This window comes from Amborella trichopoda, chromosome 13 (assembly GCF_054954075.1).
Source record: "Amborella trichopoda isolate Santa Cruz 75 chromosome 13, AtrichopodaSantaCruz75HAP2 v2.0, whole genome shotgun sequence".
In the NCBI taxonomy this organism is placed as follows: Eukaryota; Viridiplantae; Streptophyta; class Magnoliopsida; order Amborellales; family Amborellaceae; genus Amborella; species Amborella trichopoda.
Window position 1 is genome coordinate 13,714,877 of NC_142348.1, and position 20,315 is coordinate 13,735,191.

General features: G+C 39.2%; 1 protein-coding gene across 48 annotated transcripts in view; it reads right to left on the reverse strand.

Annotated features, from left to right (window-relative positions):
• The window catches only part of SOS4 (pfkB-like carbohydrate kinase family protein), a 56,866-nt gene that overhangs the window by 12,516 nt on the left and 24,035 nt on the right, over positions 1-20,315 (reverse strand). For 24 of the 48 annotated variants that reach the window (XR_016047012.1, XR_016047011.1, XR_016047014.1 and 21 more), the window contains one exon: positions 5,081-5,137. The exons of 15 other annotated variants lie outside the window; for them this stretch is intronic. Coding sequence is in view for 16 of the 33 variants with exons in the window: in XM_088855052.1 (XP_088711178.1) it covers positions 5,081-5,137 (57 nt within the window). In the remaining 17 variants the exon portion in view is untranslated. Of the gene's footprint in view, positions 1-5,061; positions 5,138-20,315 lie in introns of all 48 variants that reach the window. 9 more of the 48 variants (XR_016046999.1, XR_016046997.1, XR_016047005.1 and 6 more) reach the window with 1 other exon arrangement.

Consider the following 20,315-nt stretch of genomic DNA (forward strand, 5'->3'; position numbering starts at 1 on the left):
GACGTGGGCATACAAGAAACGAGCCACCGCAACGTCCACATCATCTCTTGCCTGAACATTAAATAAATGTGGGATCTTGGCTTGGGTATTACCCTTTCTTTTTTTATCAGGACTTTCGGTTTGCACTAATGATGGAAACAACGATGTATCCACCAAACATCCAACATTTTTATTTCCCTAGATAATCTTGGGCAGCTTGATATCCCCTTAGACCCCTTAACAAATGATGGTCCCAATACATGCGCCTGCAGAAAAAGGGGTTTCTCTACGATTGAAATTACATATCCACTTCTTAGTACCATCGATCCCCTTGTCATAATTACCTACAACTGTCACATACTTCCACAATGGAGTGGAAGTAGGCATTTCGACTTCTTCCAACACCACAGTCGCATTATCAGACCCAAAAAAATCAGCATACCCAATTTCCTCCTCCATTCCAACACCCAAATACAAAATTACCTCTAAAAACAAGTTTAGAGGTAGAATTAGTTAAGTATGATACTTTCTAAAAATCAACAAAATAAAAATAAAAATAAAAATAAAAATAAAAAACAAGTAATTTGCATTCTTTTATCTTTGCACAACCCCATTCGCAATAGAATCCAAATCAGAATCCATTTTAATCTCTAGAAATCATATAACAAAAAGAAGTAAAACACAATTGAGTCTAAGTTACGTAGCTCCCCCTCTCGGATCTCTCTCTCTCTCTCTCTCTCTCTCTCTCTCTCACACACACACATCTACCCACTTCCAACTTCCTCGACCCCAATTTGGATCTCTCTCTATCTCCCCAATTTGGATCTCTCTCCCCCCCCAATTTGGATCTCTCTCTCTATCACCAATTTGGATCTCTCTCTCTTCCCCCAATTTGGATCTCTCTCTCTCTCTCTCCCACATATCTCCTCTCTCGTACCAAATTTGGATCCCCTCCCTCCATATATAAACGGGGAGTACAAAATTCAAATCATTCACAAAGATAAGAAAATGTAAAGAATTAGATCAATAAGTGTAAAAACAAAAAAAAGGTAATCTATATTAACTGATGGCATCATCATAAAAAAAAAAAAAACTGATGACATTACTTGCAATTTAAGCCATAGTAAAGCAAGTCATGCTGATGACATTACTTGCAATTCAAGCCACAGTAAAGTAAGTCATGCACGTGCAAACCATAAGAGAGTGTCTAAGTCATGCACGAGCAAATAAGAGAGTCTGATATACAGAGCAAGGGGGTGAAAAGATGTCTATCGGGCCCAAAAAGCCCATACACCATTCAAAGAAGTCCACAAAAAGGATTCAATGTCTATCGAGCCCAAGAAGCCCATGCACATATAAAGATCTCCACCAAAGGTCAAAAAAATCCTAAAAGAGGAGGCCGAGGGGAATGACATGAACTGAGACTAGAGCCAAAAAAACCGCACAGTTCACGAATGACGCAAAAAAATACCCAATCATAGGTCAAAGGTTCAAGACAGCCAAAATCACGCCTATGGCCATATAATATCCTAATTTCAACCTAAGGCACTAAAACAAACATGAATTCATGAACCAAACACCTGTGCTGCCCACTCAAAAAAGGCCCAAAGAAGAACAACACAAGCTTAACCCATCCAAAAACGCCCTTCAACATTGAAAGCCTAAGACAATGGGCTATTGATCCTCTTCTATAAACCTATGAACGGCCCCGCTTGTTTCCCCTTGCCCACTAAGGAGCGATTGGGGATAAACGGGTATTGCACTCGTGTGATTAATAATAAAGCGTGAAGAAATATCGACTTGGGCCTCACGAGCAACCCATAATGTAGACGTGAGCTGTTCTAACTGGGAGGTGAGGCTTAAAACCTCATGCTTTAAGGGCGATATCTCTTTGTTGGCCCTCCGGGTATTAGCAACTTCCTGCACTAGCCTAGCACTTAGGTTGTTATTATCAGATCTAAGACTCTCCTCGGGGGTTGGATCAAGCCCTACATCTTTAGCATGGATGTCAGCTTCTTTGTCGGTAAACTGCTTTGCTGCCTTTCGTGAAAAACATTAGCCACCACTAAAGGTGTGCCACCGTACAACCACCGAAGCCCTAAAGATGCGACACTGAGGGGTGAGGAGATTGATGGAAGTGAGAGTTGCCTTGACGTCTTTAGTATTGGGTAGGGAGTGGGAAGGTTTGAAACGAGGCACATCAGATAATTAATATGGTATCGTCCGTGATATTATCATGGACGACGAATTTTGGAAGATGAATAAATTGATAATGTCATTTACAAGGCTAATATAGATGACAATAAAATAGCTATAGGGCTGTCGTGGGAGATGCATACGAGCGCATGGAAACTATATTAGGGGAAATTGCGATGGCCCTATATGACGATCCTGTGTTATTTCAAATGATGAAGACTTTATTTGTGGCTCGTTGGGATCGATCAAATCTTCCGTTGTATTGTTTGGCATTCCTTCTCAATCCTAAGTATCATTCATGAGAGTGGTTGGCTACAACAGCACCTGGGGGTGAAATGAGGATGAAGCCCCACAAGGACCCAGAAGTTTCTACATGTTACCACACAGCCCTTGATGTAGTGATTCCAGATGATATGGAACGAGAAAGGATGTAGCAACAAATTGGTGATTTTATTGGGAATAAAGGGGTTTTCACCCTATCCCCATCTATTGCTGATTGGGGTTCTATGGAAGCAGTGTCATGGTGGGACATGTATGGTGGTGGTACTCCAGAATTGCATGCAATTGCGGTGAAGGTGTTGTCACAAAGTGTTAATTCCTCATGTGCAGAGAGATGTTGGAGCACGTATAGCTTACACAATATTAAATAAAATCGGTTGAATGCAGATCGTCCCGAATCATTGGTGTATGTTGCAGGCGAACTACAAAGAGAAATATAAGAATTGAGACTCTCATCTTGAAGACGATCACCTTGATGACGACATAGAGGCTCTCGAATCGTTGGATGCACACCTCGATGTTAATGATGACAGAGTTGTGTCTGCACTGCCTTTGGGATCTGTCACTCCATCGGGTACTTCAAGAGAGCCACCTAGTACTCCAAGCCACCCGATGTATTGACAACTGAAGGTACCATCGAGCACGGCCTCAGCCAGCCTTCTCCAAGCACCGCCACAAGAGTGCACCCATCATCTTCCACCCCAAGAGCGTCTCCATCGTCTACTACAGTTTGAGTTCCTCCAACGTCTTCTACTGTTACACAAAAGCTCCTCGCAGCAACTCGAAAGAGTGGAAGAAGGAACAAGTCGTAGCTCCCCTCCTCCCCCTCCCCTTACCCTCTTTCTCTCTCTTGCCCTCTCTCTCTCTCTCTCTCTCTCTCTCTCTCTCTCTATTATGAATATTACACAATATATAAATGCTAGACTTTCAATTATAAGTCCATGTGTCTTGCTTTATATGTTATTATATGATTTCAATATTTTTTTAAGCATTTAAATTGGAGTCGAATAAATAAAATTAGCATTATTAATAACCACTTTACATTCAGTATTTCAATACTAAGCAATGTTGCGAGGCTACACATGGTGTAAGATCACTTAAGCAGTCTTTTCACATAACATATGAGCAAGATAAAGAAACCAAGGCAGTTTACGCCACCACAAATATAAGAAACATTATTCTATGGGAATTTAAATAATTTCACATAACATATGAGCAAGAATAAGAAACCAAGGCAGTTTACATCACCGCAAATATAAGGAGCATTATTCTATAGGCATTTAAATCAAGCAAAAAAAAAGTAAAAATAACATTACTAATAACCATTTTGCAATCGGTAGAACAGTACTAAGCAATGTTGCAAGGCGAGACGTCGTCCAAGTTCATGTAAGCAATTCACACAATTATGAGCCAGGTAAAGAAACTATAGCAATTTACATCAATGCAAATATAAGAAACATAATAAAGATAACTAAAAAAACACAATCTCATTAAATTCCTTCTAAAATACATGCCTTATAAATAATAATACCCCCTTATAATACACATGTCACCTAATGCTATGGTTTGGGACCTTAAAGCATGATATCCACAAGAAAATAAGACATTACTTTTGTGGTTATATTTATAAGAAACCAATGTTTTATACGGTGTAGATAATTCAAAACCCTGACGAAACGAGTTCCATTACATGTAGAATATCGTGTATCATTTAATATGGAATCAAGATTTAAACCTCATTGGAAGCCAGATTCAATCTATTTAGAAGCGTCTACCCACAATTAAGGGGTTCACGTTTCTCTAGATCTGTTGGATTGATATTCCGAAATTAAGGAATCGATATTCCAAAAGTAAGGAATCGAGTTTCCTTGGTTCCGAAAAATATTTTTAAAAGAAGTGTTGAATCGAGATTCTAAAATTAAGAAATTGAGTTTCCTTGGTTACAAAAATAGGTTTCCACATATGTGAAGAATCGAGATTCTGAAATTAAGGAATCAAGTGTCCTATGTTGCAAAAAAAAAGGTTCCCACCTAGGTACGGAAACGAGATTCCGAAATAAAGGAATCGAGTTTCATTAGTTCAAAAAAATGGTTTCCGTGGAGTTTCCTTAATGAAAACACGGAAACGGGTTTCGAAACCGGAATCGCAAGGTCCGAGGAGAGATTCCGGTAACTACGAGCTGGACCTACTTTAACAAGTGTAGTGTTTAGTGTATAGGGCACTATTAGACAAACCAAGATTATCAGATGATGGAAATATACGTAAATCAAAGGCACGACTAGAAGCAACAAGAAATTCTAGGCACATCAGTGTTTTCTCTTGAAGATGAAAAATACATAAGCATGATGTATCAATTTGTGAAATGCAAAGAAGAAATTACCTAAATCCAGTAACAATACATGCACTCAAACATTTCATCCTGAAAATGAAAGACTTTACACACTAAAAATAGTTGTCCTTAAGTTCCAGATTACCATAGGATATCATTCCTAAACATATAATGAACTCCCAATTATACGACAATGCCTACTTAGGCAAAGGAGCATTTTCGAACTATCTTCCATGTCAGTAAAACCATATTCATTTCCATGCAAAAGAAAGGCTTACAGTGAAGTATGAGGCTTACAGTGAAGTATGCAGGTATTTTGGGTATCACAATCTTGAACTGTTTAGGAGCCTCTCCCTATAAGCATAACTCCATTATTATTTTATCAGAATATAAACTTGGAAAAATTGATAGAACTTGATAAACAATTGAAGCATCAGTTATTCATGGATAACCTGAAATCATTATTCCACTAGATAAACATATGGCTGTATCCTATAAGAGAACATTATCAAAACGTTGACTTTCAACCCTTAAAAGTTCAAATTATATGTATAATATATAGAAAATTACAAACTAATAATTCAATCTAGACAAGAAACTATAGCATTCAGTGATTAACTCAACAAAAGAAATAGTACACAACTAAGGAGCAGTGCAGCAAAGATAAAGACACTTCAAAAGAACAATTGTTCTTTCAAATAAACTTAGCCTGTCCAAAAAAAACTACAGTACAAAAACGATTGGAGAATTCACATCAATGTTTGATTCCATCGCTGGGGGAAGGTACCAAATTGACTCTCACAAAGTCCTGCCCAACCTCGAAAAAAGTGGACAAAAATTGACAAAAAAAAAGTAAAAAAAGGAGAAAATTATTAAAAATCAAATAAAATCTTTATATAAATCATTAAATGGGAAAAAAAAGTTTATGTTATTGGCTAGAAAAATCCAAAAATCCCCAAAAGGTAAAAAACACAAATAAAAATTAATAAAAATCACGAAAACATAAAAGTATATGTAGGGGTTCCCTGGGATGCTCTGTGGGAACATTGGGGTGGCAGGTATATGGGGGGCTCCTTAGAAACCACGAGGGTGACACCTTATCGTCCTTTATCAAATAAATAGGTATCTCAGACTCTGCCTCTACAAAATCTATAACCATTTTGGAAGGGCTTTGGATGGTATCGTCCTTAGAATTTAGAACTATGGTCATCATGGTGGAAGAAGATAAAAGTATGTTATCGAATGGGCATCACACAAGGTTGAGAGCCATTGGCGTCTCCACCAAATATTTGACAATATACACTCTTTGCGCATGGATCCCAGTGGTTGGCCTACCGCATAGACATGCTAACTAGGTTCCGGAGTCTTTGGCCATGCCAGCGGCATTCATTCCAGCCAATGAACGAAACAACAGCCGCCTTGCCGCCAAGGCAGCTTTTTCTCAAACGGCATAAAGGCACCTACCTAGGCGCCACCTCGCCCAATAAAAGGAAAAATAACTCAGGAAATAGATTACCCCCTAAAAAAGGGGGGAAAGGTGTTTTGGGAGTCATTCCTGCTCCCAAAAACATTGTTAGTGAAGTTTAGAGTACGAAAAGACTTAAAAAATAAGATTTTGAAGATTTGTAGAGAGATCAAATTTTTTTTCGACCTCCTCGAATGGTCACGAAATTAAAGGATATTTATCCCCAATCTTTTTGAGGCTTTTAGTGGTTGTTAAAAAGGAGATATTGGAACCAAAACAGTTGGATTTGGCCCGATATTGATTCCACTTCAAGAAGATTGGTACATTTTCAATAGTTTTTATTATGGGTTATGTATTTGCTTTTTCCACAATGTCTTATGATGTTATTTTTTGCTATTTGTATTTTTTTGTGATACTTTATGCTATATATTTGATATGTTATTAACCATTTGCATTATTATTTTCCCAATTTGATACGTAGTTTGGTTCTTTGGGAAAGCAATTAAATAAAAAAGTCCGTTGGCCCCAAATCGTATGAATATTGTTTTTTTACCTTTTTCTTTAGTTTTATTATGTTTCTTTTGAGTTTCAACTATTTAATTTACAGTCTAAAATCATAAATATTTATGTTAGATCTGTACTTCTGACTTCTTCGTTGCAAACAATATATTACAAAACTTACTTATTGAATAAAACAAAGTCATTTCTATATACAATGAAATGGGGGGAGGTGTGGGGGGGCAAAAAATCCACAAGGATTTGCACTTCCCCAAAAGACAGGCCACCTTTGTCTTTGGGCTTGAGCGCACACCTCGGCGGCCGCCAAGGCACCTAGGTGACCTAGAGACCAAACCGACTAGGCGACCGCCCCAGCATTTTTTAACATTGACTGTAGTCAACACCGCAAACCAACAACCCCACTTCTTCAATCCTGCTTTTCTCTCAGTTTCAACTTTTACCTTTTCTTAGCTTTTTATTTTTTCTACAATAGTCACGAGCACCCATTTCCTCAACTACCTACACTCTCCCGATCCCACACTCCATGTCTTTACCATGGCCCCACCTACACAAGGTTCCTTTAGATGTTGTCAAATCTCTCACTTTGCTTCAGCCCTAGCCGCAAGCAACATCACTTCTTTCATACCTTCGTTCTTGTCCATCATCTCTCAACTGCTCTCAACTCTTAGCCCCTCACCTCGGCAACCTCCCGTTACAGCTCTATTCTCAGGGTTCTCATTCTGTTACTGCTCTCACTCTTAACTTCTCATCTCGGTAACCTCCTGCTACTGGTCTCTTGAGTATAGGAGAAAAACAGAAAGGAAAGAAAATAATTAGAAAAAGAGAAAAATCAAAAATAAAAAAGGAAAAGAGGAAAAAAAAAGGAATAGAAAGAGGAATAGATCAAAAAGAATGATAAAACAAATAAGAAAAAATAATACAAAAATATTTTAGAGGGTTATAGGTGCTTGTACAGCCCACACCTATTGTCTTGGGGTGGAAGCTGCAAGCCTTGGCCAAGGGCTGCAACCATCCTCTACATCAGGAGTGCACCTCGCACTGCACATGCCCTTTAACCCTCACAGCATATCTCTTCTACACCCCAGAGGATGCTTTATGACATAACCCGTCGTGTGGCTCATTTTGTCCCTCTATTTCTCTCTTTCTCTCTTTTACTCTATGTCTTTTTACACTCTCTGTTACTGTAATTTCTCTTCTTTCATCGTAAACTCACTTTACATGACTAGTGCACAGTGCACAGCACACACCCTTTCTTCTACACCTCCAAAGGAAGTCTTTTGACATAGGCCATCTAGTGGTTTAACATGCCCCTATCTATCTTTATTTTGTCTACTTCTCTTACTCCTTTTACCTCTCTCTTACTCAGTACTTTATCAAAAAAAAAAACTCTTACTCAGGTCATTTCACTCTTTCTCTGCAAACCCTCTTCCTTACTCCTCTCTTTATTTTTATCTTTCATCCCCCGTCTCCCATCTCAATTTTTACCCCTAACGATTACGTATTACCCTATTGAATAGAGCTTCTGACATGTGGGTAGCCATTCGAGTGACGTTTGTAACCTTTTCAGATCACAGGAAACTTTCATCCTCATCTAGTCAACCCATGATCCTTCGCATCGACTGAGTATCAGGTAAGGCTGTTGAACAACAAGATGTACTACATCAGAATGTCTACCTTTGGAACGATAGCCTCAGTGTCTATGCATCTCTTTCTTCTGCCCTTCTTCTCCTCTTTTCTACCTGACGTGCTCTTATTCTCCTCCTTTCCACCCCAGGTATGTACTCTTAATCGATCATCTCCATCCTAACTTCATCTCCCCATGACCAACCACTCATGATTACCTTGCATACAGGAGCGTAGACGAATTTTTTGTAACTGGTTCATTTGTACTTTGTGTTTGTACAGGGCCCTCTATGCACATTTATTTATAGAAGTTCAATACCCTTTTGTTGGGTCTATATGAACCCTCTTTTGTATAGATTTCCCACCTGTGGGAAGCCATTTCTTATTATGTATCTATCATACTTTAATTAATACATTCACCCAAAAAAAATACTTTAATAAATACAGTCAAAAGTATATGTAAAATGAGTTCTAAGTCAATTACAATTGTATAAATGAATTTTATGAATTTAAATTGAAGAAATAAAACATACCCAAAATTTTGCGGCCAATCACAGGATCTTTGCGCTCGGGGCAAATCGAAGCCAAAAATATTTGTCAAAGCTTCCTCACACAATCCCAATCAAAACAACCAAATCAGATTTGAGTTTTATGTTCAGATCTAGGAGATCCTAGCTCTTGAAAAATATGGATGATAGTAAATCGAAATTTGAGATCTCTCAAATCATAATATTTTTGTGAAATCAAGCCTATAGTTGGATGGAAAACACAAATAAGCTTGGGAATCAAATTCCATCGAAGATCGACCATCTATTCCAAAGACATTGCAATTTTTCATAATCAGGTAAAACTTTGGCCGAATTTTTTATCTTATTAAATCTGATGACTTCTTCTCAAATTTAAAGTTTTTAATAGATAGCTCAGCCAAAAGTCTTGTTGAATGCACAAATTTCGCTCAAATCACAGCCTAAAATGAAAAAGAATGGGGGAACAGATTTCTGGGCCCCCTTTTAAACTGATTATACCTACTCATCCATTTACTGTATAAGCTTGGGGTAGTAAATCCAAGGTCGTACAGTACTCGAGAGAGTCTGTACATCACTCCCGAGCATTGTACAGGGTACATATCTATCCTGTGACTGGACGCTGAGCCTGAGTAACTTACCCTAGTCCAATTTGATTCCCGCGAATTTTCAAATACTGCTTGGAATGAATGCTAGGCTGAATAAAAGAGTGATCTTTCAATGCATCAATGTTGTGCATGAGGCACCAGTAAGGTCAAGTCATAGTGGCATAAAGGTTTCATGGAGTAAGAAATGCGGCTTTCAGTAGATGGAGGAACAATCTGTGAGTAATGTGCTAGGGTTTTGATGGCTTCCTCACCCCCTATTGGTGTTCCTCTCCCTATGGAGGGGAAACCTCCTAATCCTCGGGAGCTTCTTTCTCGCTTCTGCAATTGTAGCCTTGCTTATTGTTTCTGCTCGTATTACCTTTGTTTCTTATGGTAATACGACCAGATCTGCTCGTATTACCTTTGTTTCTGATGGTGGTCATCATCTCAGTAATGATGGGGATGGATCTGGTTATGATCCACTAATTTATAGTCACAAAAATTTTGGTGGAGATGGATTTGGGTCCAAAAGATCTGCTCTTTTGCATGTGGATAATATTGATAATCAAAGATCCTCTTTTATTGGTGGTGATCATCTTGAATCTGATAATGCTCTTTTGCATGCGATTGATATTGACACCATTATTGGCGGAGATGAATCTGGGTCTAAAAGAGCTGCTCATGCTATTTTACATGTGGATAATATTGATAAGATAAGATCCACTTTTAATGGTGCTGATCATCTTGATGGGGATGGATATGGTTATGATCCATTGATTTCTGGTCACAATATTCATGGCGGAGATAAATCTAGATCTAACAGATCTGATCATACTCTTGTGCACGCGGATGAGAGTGGATCTCATTTCATGAGATCTGGAGATTGCAGAAACGACGAAGAGGCTATGATCCTTGACCCTGCACCTCGGGATGGAACTGGTATTAAAGGTGTTTCTGGTGATCTAGTTTCAAAGGTAGATTCTGGTGCTCCCTATCGTGTGGTATCTAGGTCTCGTTATGCGGAGATGCATGCGAAGGATAATAACATGAAGGAGGATAATGGTGCTGCCTTTCATGTGGTATCTGCCTATGGCGGTGACTTCAATTCTGGTTATTCTCGAATGCTTGAGAAGGACAATATCTCTTTTTGCATTGATTTACAGAATGCTTCTTCTGTGCATTCTAGTTCTTGCCTCGGTGTGTCTCCTGCTGGTAATGTTTTATCAAAAAAGGATGGCTTACTTGCTAGCCATGGTAATGTGCAAGCTAAAGTTATGGGCCACAATCTTTTGGGTTGTGTTTCTAGTTCCACATAAGATAGTCGTGAAGCTGCCCACATTGGGAAAGTTTTGGTGTTCGAAGTTCTGCCCCTTGCAATGATATTGATCATGTTATTGACTCTGGTGGGCTTGCCAATGATGCTGCGTACGGCCAAGGTCTCAGTTATGTTATTCGTGATGGTTATGGGTTGCATGCACCTACGATTGTCGGTGAGCATGCTGATCAGCCAGCTCTTTCTCCCTGTGGGGATATTCCTAGGTCCATAAATTCTGGTCTTGATGGTATGCTCAAAGTATCATGAACCGAGAGACAATGATTGTTCAAGATTCTGGCATTGAAAATCTTTGTATGGGCCCTGGCCCGAGATCTACTGTTGTTGATCTTGATGGGGTCATCAGGAGTTCTGTAAGGGACGCCTTTCCACCCTTGGTAGTTGGTTCGAAGCATACCATAGATGGCAACATATGAAGTCAACCTATTGATGGTTCTGGCAAAGGCAAGGAGATGGATGTTACTCCTACTTGGAAAAAAAAATTTTGGTAGTAAGAACAACCTAGGAACTACTTCGGGTTCTCAGAGTGAAGGTGTCGTAAGGGAGGAGTTTCCATCCTTGGCTTCAAAGAACAAGAATGGAAGCTTAGCTAACAGCTGTTGGGACTTGGGTAGTTCCTCAGACCTGTTATTTGGTGCCAAGGGTGTTCAAAACGGAGTGTTTTACTTCGAGGAGATGGATACCTTACCTACTGAAATTATTAATGGTAAAACATTTGTCAAAATTGAAAGAAGTTGATGGACTCATGTCAGAGTAGGTGGGAAAACTGCTTATTGGGGTAATTCTTGGGCCACCGACCCGATTCGAATTATATGAAAGAGATGTTGAAGAAAATGTGGAGGCTTGAGCGTGATGTTGAAGTATTCTCCACTGATGAGGGCTTCTTGATTTTTCGATTCCGTTCTAGGAAGGAGATGGAGGTTGCCCATACAGGGGGGGGGGCATGGTTTATCAACAAAAAATGTTTGGTGCTTCAAGAATGGAATCCATCAGTTCAACCCTCTATGCATACTCGCCAAACTGTGCCAGTTTGGATCAAATTGCCAAGGTTTCCAATGATGTATTGGGAACCAAAAATTCTGTTTTGTATTGCCTCCAGTGTTGGAAAGCCCATCTTCATGGACAAACTGACAAAATTAAGATCAAGGGCTGAGCCAAGGGTATGTGTTGCATTAGATCTAGATACGATATGCTCGACTGAAGTTTGGCTGGACATGTATGGGAAGGATTATAGGCAAGAGATAGTTTATGAGTTCATACCCTCAATCTATTCTAAATGTCGGAGGGTGGGCTATAAGCCTGAATTATGTCGAACAAATTTAAGGGCAAAGGCTCCCATCAGCTAGTGCAACAATTGTTCTTAATCGAGGTACTTCTATTAAGTTACCCTCAGGGGAAGAGGGTTGGAAGGTAGTCAAAGGGAGACAGCAGCTAGTATATAAAAGGAGGGTGAAGGAAAGCACTAATGGTTTTCTAACCCTTCCCAATGTGCCAGAGGAGAATAATGTGCTGATTATCGACCACTCTGCTGGTTCTCACGGTAATAATAAAGTGGACCCGAAGGATATCATTTCTAATGCTTTTGAAATTCTAGCCAATGTTCATGAGGATAACGATGTGTCTCGTATTGAGAAGGCAGTTAGCTCTTATGAGCAAAATACAATCGACACTTGTATTCCTATGGGTGATTCTAATGTGCAACAGGAGTATGAGGTTACAGTTATGACTAATGTCGATAATATTAGTGTCTGGTAATGTTGAGGATCTGCCGCCAGTGACTGGGAGTGTTTCATCACCAGTTGAGGATGGTGAATCCTCGCTCTTGCCACAAAATGCAATTCTGAACCGTGAAGCTTCGTTGTTGCCTATAGACAACCAGGCTGATGTAAAAAATGATGTCCATTCTATGACCACACAGGTTGATATCATTACGATTATGGTGACCGATAAACCAGCTGTTACACCTATAGTCATGCGTTCCTTAGTCCATGGCCCTGATCAGATGGAATGTGAACACAGTCTCAAGAAGGTTAACATCACTGCTGACATAGAGAAAGTTGAGGAGGAGTATGATGTTGAGGGCAGTTTGGATCCCTTGTTTATAGAGGTCCGAAATCTGTGGTAATGGCAAGGGTGTGACTGAGCCACAGGGGGACACGCTAGAAGATGGCATGGGGAATATTGTTGGTGGTCACAATCCCAAGCAGCAAGTCGAAGTAAGTCATAGCAAATCACTGGAAAAGGAAGTTGATAAGGTGGAAGGTTCTAGTAAGCGATTGCAAGATCATGAGAATAGTGAGAAGCTTCTTCAAGCTCGAACTAGATTGCAATGAAAAGCGTCCTTGGCAGCTACTGGTGACAAGAAGGGACATTTTTTATCAGCTTTAAGTGATATGAAAGGATTAACTCTAGTAGCTACTAGTGACAAGAAGGGGTTACCTTATCAGGCTCAACGTGCTCCAACAACTTCTGAAGGTAAGGCTTCCCTTACCAAACGACCAAACCTTTAATTTTATTTATGCCAATTGCAGCTTGGAATGCCAAGGGTCATCAGGGCCGGGGCATAATATCGGACATTGGTGTTTTAAAAGGATAACATAATCTTGGTCTTCTTTTCTTATTGGAAACTAAGCTTCATGTGGAGTTGAACCGTATTTGGTCTAAAAAGTTGGGATTTTATAATAACTTTATTGCTAATGAGAACGAGGGTAGATCCATAGTTGTAGTCCTATCGAATCCTTTAATTTACTCAATCAAAATGATTGATGTAAATGATCAGATGAAAACTATGGAGGCCACTTGTATTTGTAATGGAAACATCTCAGTTGTTTCAAGAATTTATGCATCTAATTATGTGTCCCAAAAGGCCATGCTTTGGGACCATATGAGGGCTTTAGGAGCAACTTTTATTCTTCCCTGGCTGGTATTAGGAGATTTTAATACTCTATTGGATTCCTCGAAAAAAGTGGGGGTAGCAGTTATTTACCACCAGATTCAGGCGGTTTTGCTCAAGTAATGTCGGATTGTGCTCTTGCTGATCATGGTGTAGTCAGAGGGTGCATTAGAAGAAGGCAGTTGAGCAGAAGATGCATTAGAAGAGGTTGGACTGGGCATTAGCAACTACTGATTGGGTTTTGGCCTTCCAGCAAAGTTTTTTGAGTATAAACAATTGAGTGTGGCTCTCCAATATTTTATGACAAACTTTCTGAATGTCATGATTTCATACATGCTACGTAGTAGACAACTTTCACACCTTTTGAAATGTGATTTGTCTAATTTCAGAGAAAGGCAACCAGAGTGGGCAAGAAGAGAGGAGGAAGAAGTTAAGAGGTTGCGGTTTTATAAAGAAGTAAGGTCGCGATCAACAATGTTTAAAAAAACGGATCGCCCGACGCTTAAGTGCTCAAACACTTTTTTTCCGCACGCCTGGACCTAGGCGCCCCAACACAGGCGGCTGTACCTGGGCAAGCACCCAAATGGGTGCCCAACACAGTTTACGAATTATTTTTTTTTTAACTTCGCCCAAAAGGGCAAAGGGGGTCATTTTGACCCCCAAGTTTGTATAAAATAAGTTCAGGGGTTTAGTTCTCAACCCCAAACTGAAAATAAAAACAAGAAACGCTCAATCTGAAACTTATTTATGAGAATCTAAAGCAATTGCTGAGAATCGAAAGTACTTCTTGTGGATTGAAAAAGTTTGTTTTTTTTATTGAAATTATTTTTAGGGTGCTATTGGTGGTATTAGAAGACTTTTAAGTTGATTCGTAGCTCGATTGAGATAGCCAACATGAAGATCAGAGATTGGGTAGAAAAGGTCAGTCTGTAATCTTTATTTGAGATTTATTTTTTCAATTTGAGATGTCTTATGCGGGGTCTATTAGGGATGGAGATCCGGGATGGAAATATTGTGTGAACCCGGATAAGAATGACAGAAATAAAATTATGTATAATTTCTGTGGACATGTTTCTAATGCCGACATAAATAGATTTAAGAAACATCTTACCGGTATTATAGGTGATGTCGCCCCATGTAAGAAAGTTCCAGATCTTGTAAAAAAAGAAATTTTGGAGTACATTGAAGCTGAAAAGAGTAAAAAAGTTGCAAAAAAAATGGATATAGCAGAATTAAAGTCAGGAGTTTATATTTTTGATGATAATATTGAAACTGAAGAAGAGGATGATGAAGAGGGGGAAGAAGAGGTAGCCATGGTTGATACTCAGAGCTCTAAGACCAAGAGGGCTTTTGGGTCTAAGAAGGCTTCCTTACACTTAGCCTTGAGACAGTAATTGAGAAAGGCAAGGGAAAAGGAAAAAAGCAGGTGACCATTGAAAATAGGTTTAAAAGGAAGATGTGCCAGGGTGATTCAGTATATTGCTCAGTGGTTTTATCATGCGGGCATTTCTTTTAACACTGCTAGTTTGAATAGCTTCCATACAATGTTGGAAGCAATTGGGCAATTTGGGTCAAGCTTGAAAGCTCCAACTCCTTATGAGATTGGAGAGCCATTATTAAAGAAAGAAGTCGAATATACTAATGAATATCTTAAGACTCATAAGGAGGGATGGGCTAAATTTGGGGTTTCTTTGACGACAGATATGTGGAGTGATAGGAGGAGGAGTAACATGAAGTTATTAGTAAATTGTCCCACGGGTACAGTTTTTTTTTGGGCTCAATCGTGCTTCTAATGATGTTCATGATGCGCATTATATATTTTCTTTCATTGATAAGGGTATTGAGGAGGTTGAGGAGGAACAGGTAATTCAAGTGGTCATAGATAATGCTGCTCCCAATCTAGCTGTAGGTCATTTGCTTCGACAAAAGAGGCCTCGCATATTGTGGGCTCCTTGCGTTGCACATTGCGTAGATCTTATGCTTGAGGCAATTCGTGAATTGCCTCCTATTAAATGAATTATTTTGAAGGCTAATGAGGTTACAATCTTTATATATAGTCACATACTTACCCTTAGCATGATGCGCAAGTTTACAAAAAAGAGAGAGCTAGTGAGGCCTGAGGTCACTAGATTTGCCACTGCCTACCTTAGTCTATGTTTGCTTCAGAGGAGTGGAGTAGGTGTAAGTGGTCTAGAGATGCCAAGGGAAAGAAGACACGAGATATTATTCTTTCGAAATATTTTTGGCACGGGGTGAAGCATGCGATATTAGTATTTCTTCCCTTGGTGAAGGTCTTGCGCTTGGTTGATGCTGATAAGCCCTCCATGGGCTTTATATATGATGCAATGAAAAGGGCTAAGAATGAGATTGCAGGGATGTTGGGCAATGATGCAGCGAAGTATGCCCCAATTTGGGAGACTATAGATGATAAATGGGATAGGCAGCTCCATAGACCATTGCATGTAGCAAGGTACTACTTGAACCCCAAATTCTTTTATGCAGATGCAGATATAGAGTCAAAAGGGGTAATTATGGATGGTTTTAATGAGTGCCTTGATAAATTAGTTCCTGATCCAAATATCTAAGATAAGATATCAATTGAAGAGCTAATTTTGTACAAGCGTTCTTTGATGTCATTTGGGGAAGATATGGCATTAAGGCAGAGAAACAAAGACGAACCGGGTAATATTCTTTTGACTTATGTACTTTTGTTTTATAAAATATAAATTTATAATTTTCTTTCAAGTTCTGATAATGTTAAATACCTAAATTAATTATAAAGGTTGCCCCATATTGCAGCCCAATGGTGGAGACAACATTGGAGTAGCGCTCCAAACCTCCAGAAGATGGCTATGCGGATCTTGAGTTTGACAACTACCTCTTCTGGTTGTGAGCGCATTTGGAGTTCGTTTGAGATGGTATTTTACTATTTTTAAGGAATAAAATTTTATATGCTTTTTTTGTTTATAAGTTCATATTCATTTTGTAATATAGATTCATAAAAGGTAAGAAGATCATAGACCTATAGTAGTTACTTATGCATTATTTTTCTTTATAGGTGCATACATAGAGAAGAAATAGGCTTGAACAAAGGAAGCTCAATGACTTGGCTTTTGTTTGAGAGAATCAAAGGCTCAAGGAGAAGAAAAACTAGCCAAAGAAGGACTCTATCTCTTCGAAAGACATGGAGAATGCTTCAGATTGGCTAGTTAGTGACCCTGGTACTGAGGAGGTCTTCCTTGGAGAGGGTTTGACATGGGACATGGTCAAGGAGGCTTCAGGGCAAGCTTCTGATCCTAGGAGGGCCACTGGAGCAACTTCTTCTGCTGGTACTTCACGGAGGGAGATAGAGGAAGAGGAGGCAGATTCAGAAGAGTCTCTGGAAGAAGAGGAATATGTTGAAGATGATGATGATGACGGCCTCAATTCTGATGCAAATGAAAGCAATGAAGATGATGATTCTGATTCTTATTGATGTCTTGATTGTCTTCTCTCTTCTTTTGAAGTAACTTTAATACTTTATTGCACCATCATGGTTTGGGCTTTAAACATTTGGAGTTTGAATGATTTTTATTTAGTTATGTGGTTGGTAATTTTTTTTGCCTTTGGGGACTATTTCGTTGTGTGGTTTGCTGGTTTTTTTAAATGCCGTGAAAGGATATCAGTAACTCGGGATGGAATCAACACCATCAAGCAAACGTGAACTGTATTCTCAACTTTAATTTCAATTAATTTAGCCCTAGGTATATATGGGTTCTTATAGAGATTTGAATACCTTGTTCTTTGGCTAAGCTTGGGATTCAAGCCATGTCTACTTCCCTTTACTTTCTGGTCTTTTACTGGTTTATTGTCTACTTGAAATTGGAATCGAATTTGGAAATTTCCATTTGTGGAATTTTCTGATTTGGGTCCGGTTTTTGATTTGGGTCCGGATGGGCCCAAACCTTTTTAAGTATTTCTCTATGTGGGAGCAGCATCACGGTTTTTTAGATGTTATCTGTAATTCCTAGCAAGGCCAAGTGGGGGGGACACCCATGTATCGCTTTGTTGCTAAACTTAAGAGGCTTAAGGCTGACCTTCGGTTATGGAACAAGGATGCGTATGGCTATGTTCGGGACTCAATTGCAATAATTCGACATCAACTATAATATTTGCATGATAGCATACACATGGATCCTTCCAATGAGACATTCATTTCTGAGGAAAAAGTGTATTCAGAAATTGCAAACTCTTCTGGGCCATGAAGAAAGATTATGGAGGCAAAAATCACATCAAAACTGGTTAAAAGACGGGGACTCCAATACCAAATATTTTCATCTATCAGCTGTGGTGAGAAGGAGGAATGATAGAATTATCTCTTTGAAAGATTAGCATGGGAATTTTTTGTCTACTGAGGCTAACATTGAAAATCATATGATTGGCTATTTCAAAGACCTATTGGCTCAGGAGAGCAATATTGACCTGCACATGGTTGATCAGTTCTTGCCGTCATTTCATCTCAATGCTTCTCAGAAGGACAAATTAGTGGACGCAGTAAATATGGAGGAGATCAAAGAATGCATTTGGGATATGAAAAATGAAAGTGCCTCAAGTCCTGATGGGTTTTCAGTGGAATTCTACAAGTTTGGATAAGAAGTCATTAAAAATGATCTTTTTCTAGCCCTTAAAGATTTCTTCACTAAAGATTTCTTCACTAAAAGTAAGCTTCTCGAGCAAATCAATTCCACTTTTATATGTTTGATTCCTAAAGTGGAGGCACCTAGGGTGATGAAAGACTTTCGACCTATAGGGTTGTTTAATGTCTTGTACAAAATCATCAGCAAAATAATTTCTAATTGGCTATGAGTTTTTCTTGATGTTTTTATCGACTATAGGCAGGCTGCATTTTTTAAAGGTAGCTTATTACAGATAATATTCTTATGGGAAATGAACTTATGTCTCTTTAACATAGAATTCTGAGGGAGTTAAAGTTTGTTGAAGGAGTCCTCCCAGTCCGCTATTTGGGCTTACCATTATTTCGTGGACATCTGAAGCACATGTATTGCCATAGTCTTTAGTTGCTTAAGTCTGTACTCGGAGCATCAGCGGTTTTCTGGTTGTTATATTTCATTCTTCCAAAGAAAACATGTAATATGATAGAGAGACTACAGAGGAACTTCTTATGGGCCGGTGAAGCAGAGAAAAAAGGTGTTCATCTTATAAAATGGAAAACAGTGTGTCTCACACTGGCTGAAGGAGGTCTCGGGGTAAGAGAAATGGCGGATTTCAATATCGCAGGAATGATGAAGTTAGCATGGAGGATTTAAGAAAATCCATCCTCGTTGTTGGCACGGTTCTTCAAACATCGATATTTTAGAAATTCCACTATATGGGAGGTTGAAGGAAGAAGATGATGTTCTCATGCATGAAAGGAGATTTTACTTTGCTTATTTCACTTGAAAGGCAATGTACAGTAGAATATCGGTAATGGCCACATGGTAGATTTCTGGGTGGATCCATGGTTAGCAGGTCAGTCGCTTTTAGATTTGCATGATAATGACATTCAAGAGGATTTGGGGGCTACTACAGGGAGGAGGGTTTCAAACTTTATTAGAGGTTCACCTCAATCTTGGTTTCTGTAACATCCCACATCTGATTTTTTGAGAAATATATGGGAGGTTGAGAATTATACTCTTCTTCTACAGCCCAAAAAGGATTTCACTGGTATGGATTCACTCTGCTGATGACCTATTTTCTATTAAAGGGGCATGGGATTTTATTAGGCATCAAGGTTCATCACAACCTATTTTCTATGCACTTTGGTCCTCTAAATGCCACCCACGGGTGAAATGGTTCTCATGGCTGGCCTTGCATAATCGATTGCTCACCTCATTTTTATTGCAGTAGCAGGGTATGCAACTGGACTCTTTATGTCCCTTTTGTAGCAACCATGATGACAGCCTTGTCCATCTATTATTCCAATGTGCTTTTGCACAGGGTGTATGGAGATAATTAGCTTGGAGATGTGGACAACGGTTTGTCCTCCGTACTTATGTCCCAGATTTACTTAGGTGCTGGTTACTTTTCAGGTTTAAATCACATGGACTTCATAATATTTGGTCTTCCATCTTTTTTACTGCTATTTGGTTTCTATGGCAAGAGAGCAACATAAGAGTCTTTGAGTCAAGACCCACCAGGAGAGAGCTTATTGTGAAACGGATTATCTTACATGTTCAGGCACTAGCAGAAGTTAAAAAATGGTCTTTCCATTTATCAGAAAAAGCCACAATTGGTAATCTTCAGATAACTTGGCGTCAGTAGAGGTCAGAATCCTTTATTCCGGTGGCATGGTCTTTTCCTGAAGTTCAGAACTACAAGCCCAATATTGATGGTGCTTCCTTGAGAAATTCAGGTTTAGCAGGTGGTGGTGGAGTCATTAGGAACATAGAGGGCGGTTTCATTACTGCACTTGATGAAGGAATTCAATTGGCTCATCAAAGAAATTACTTTCCAATAAAGATAGAAAGTGATTCGGCCTTGCTTGTGAATGTCATTCAGAATCGATGCAGTGCTCCATGACGGCTAAAGACGATTACAGATAATTGTTGC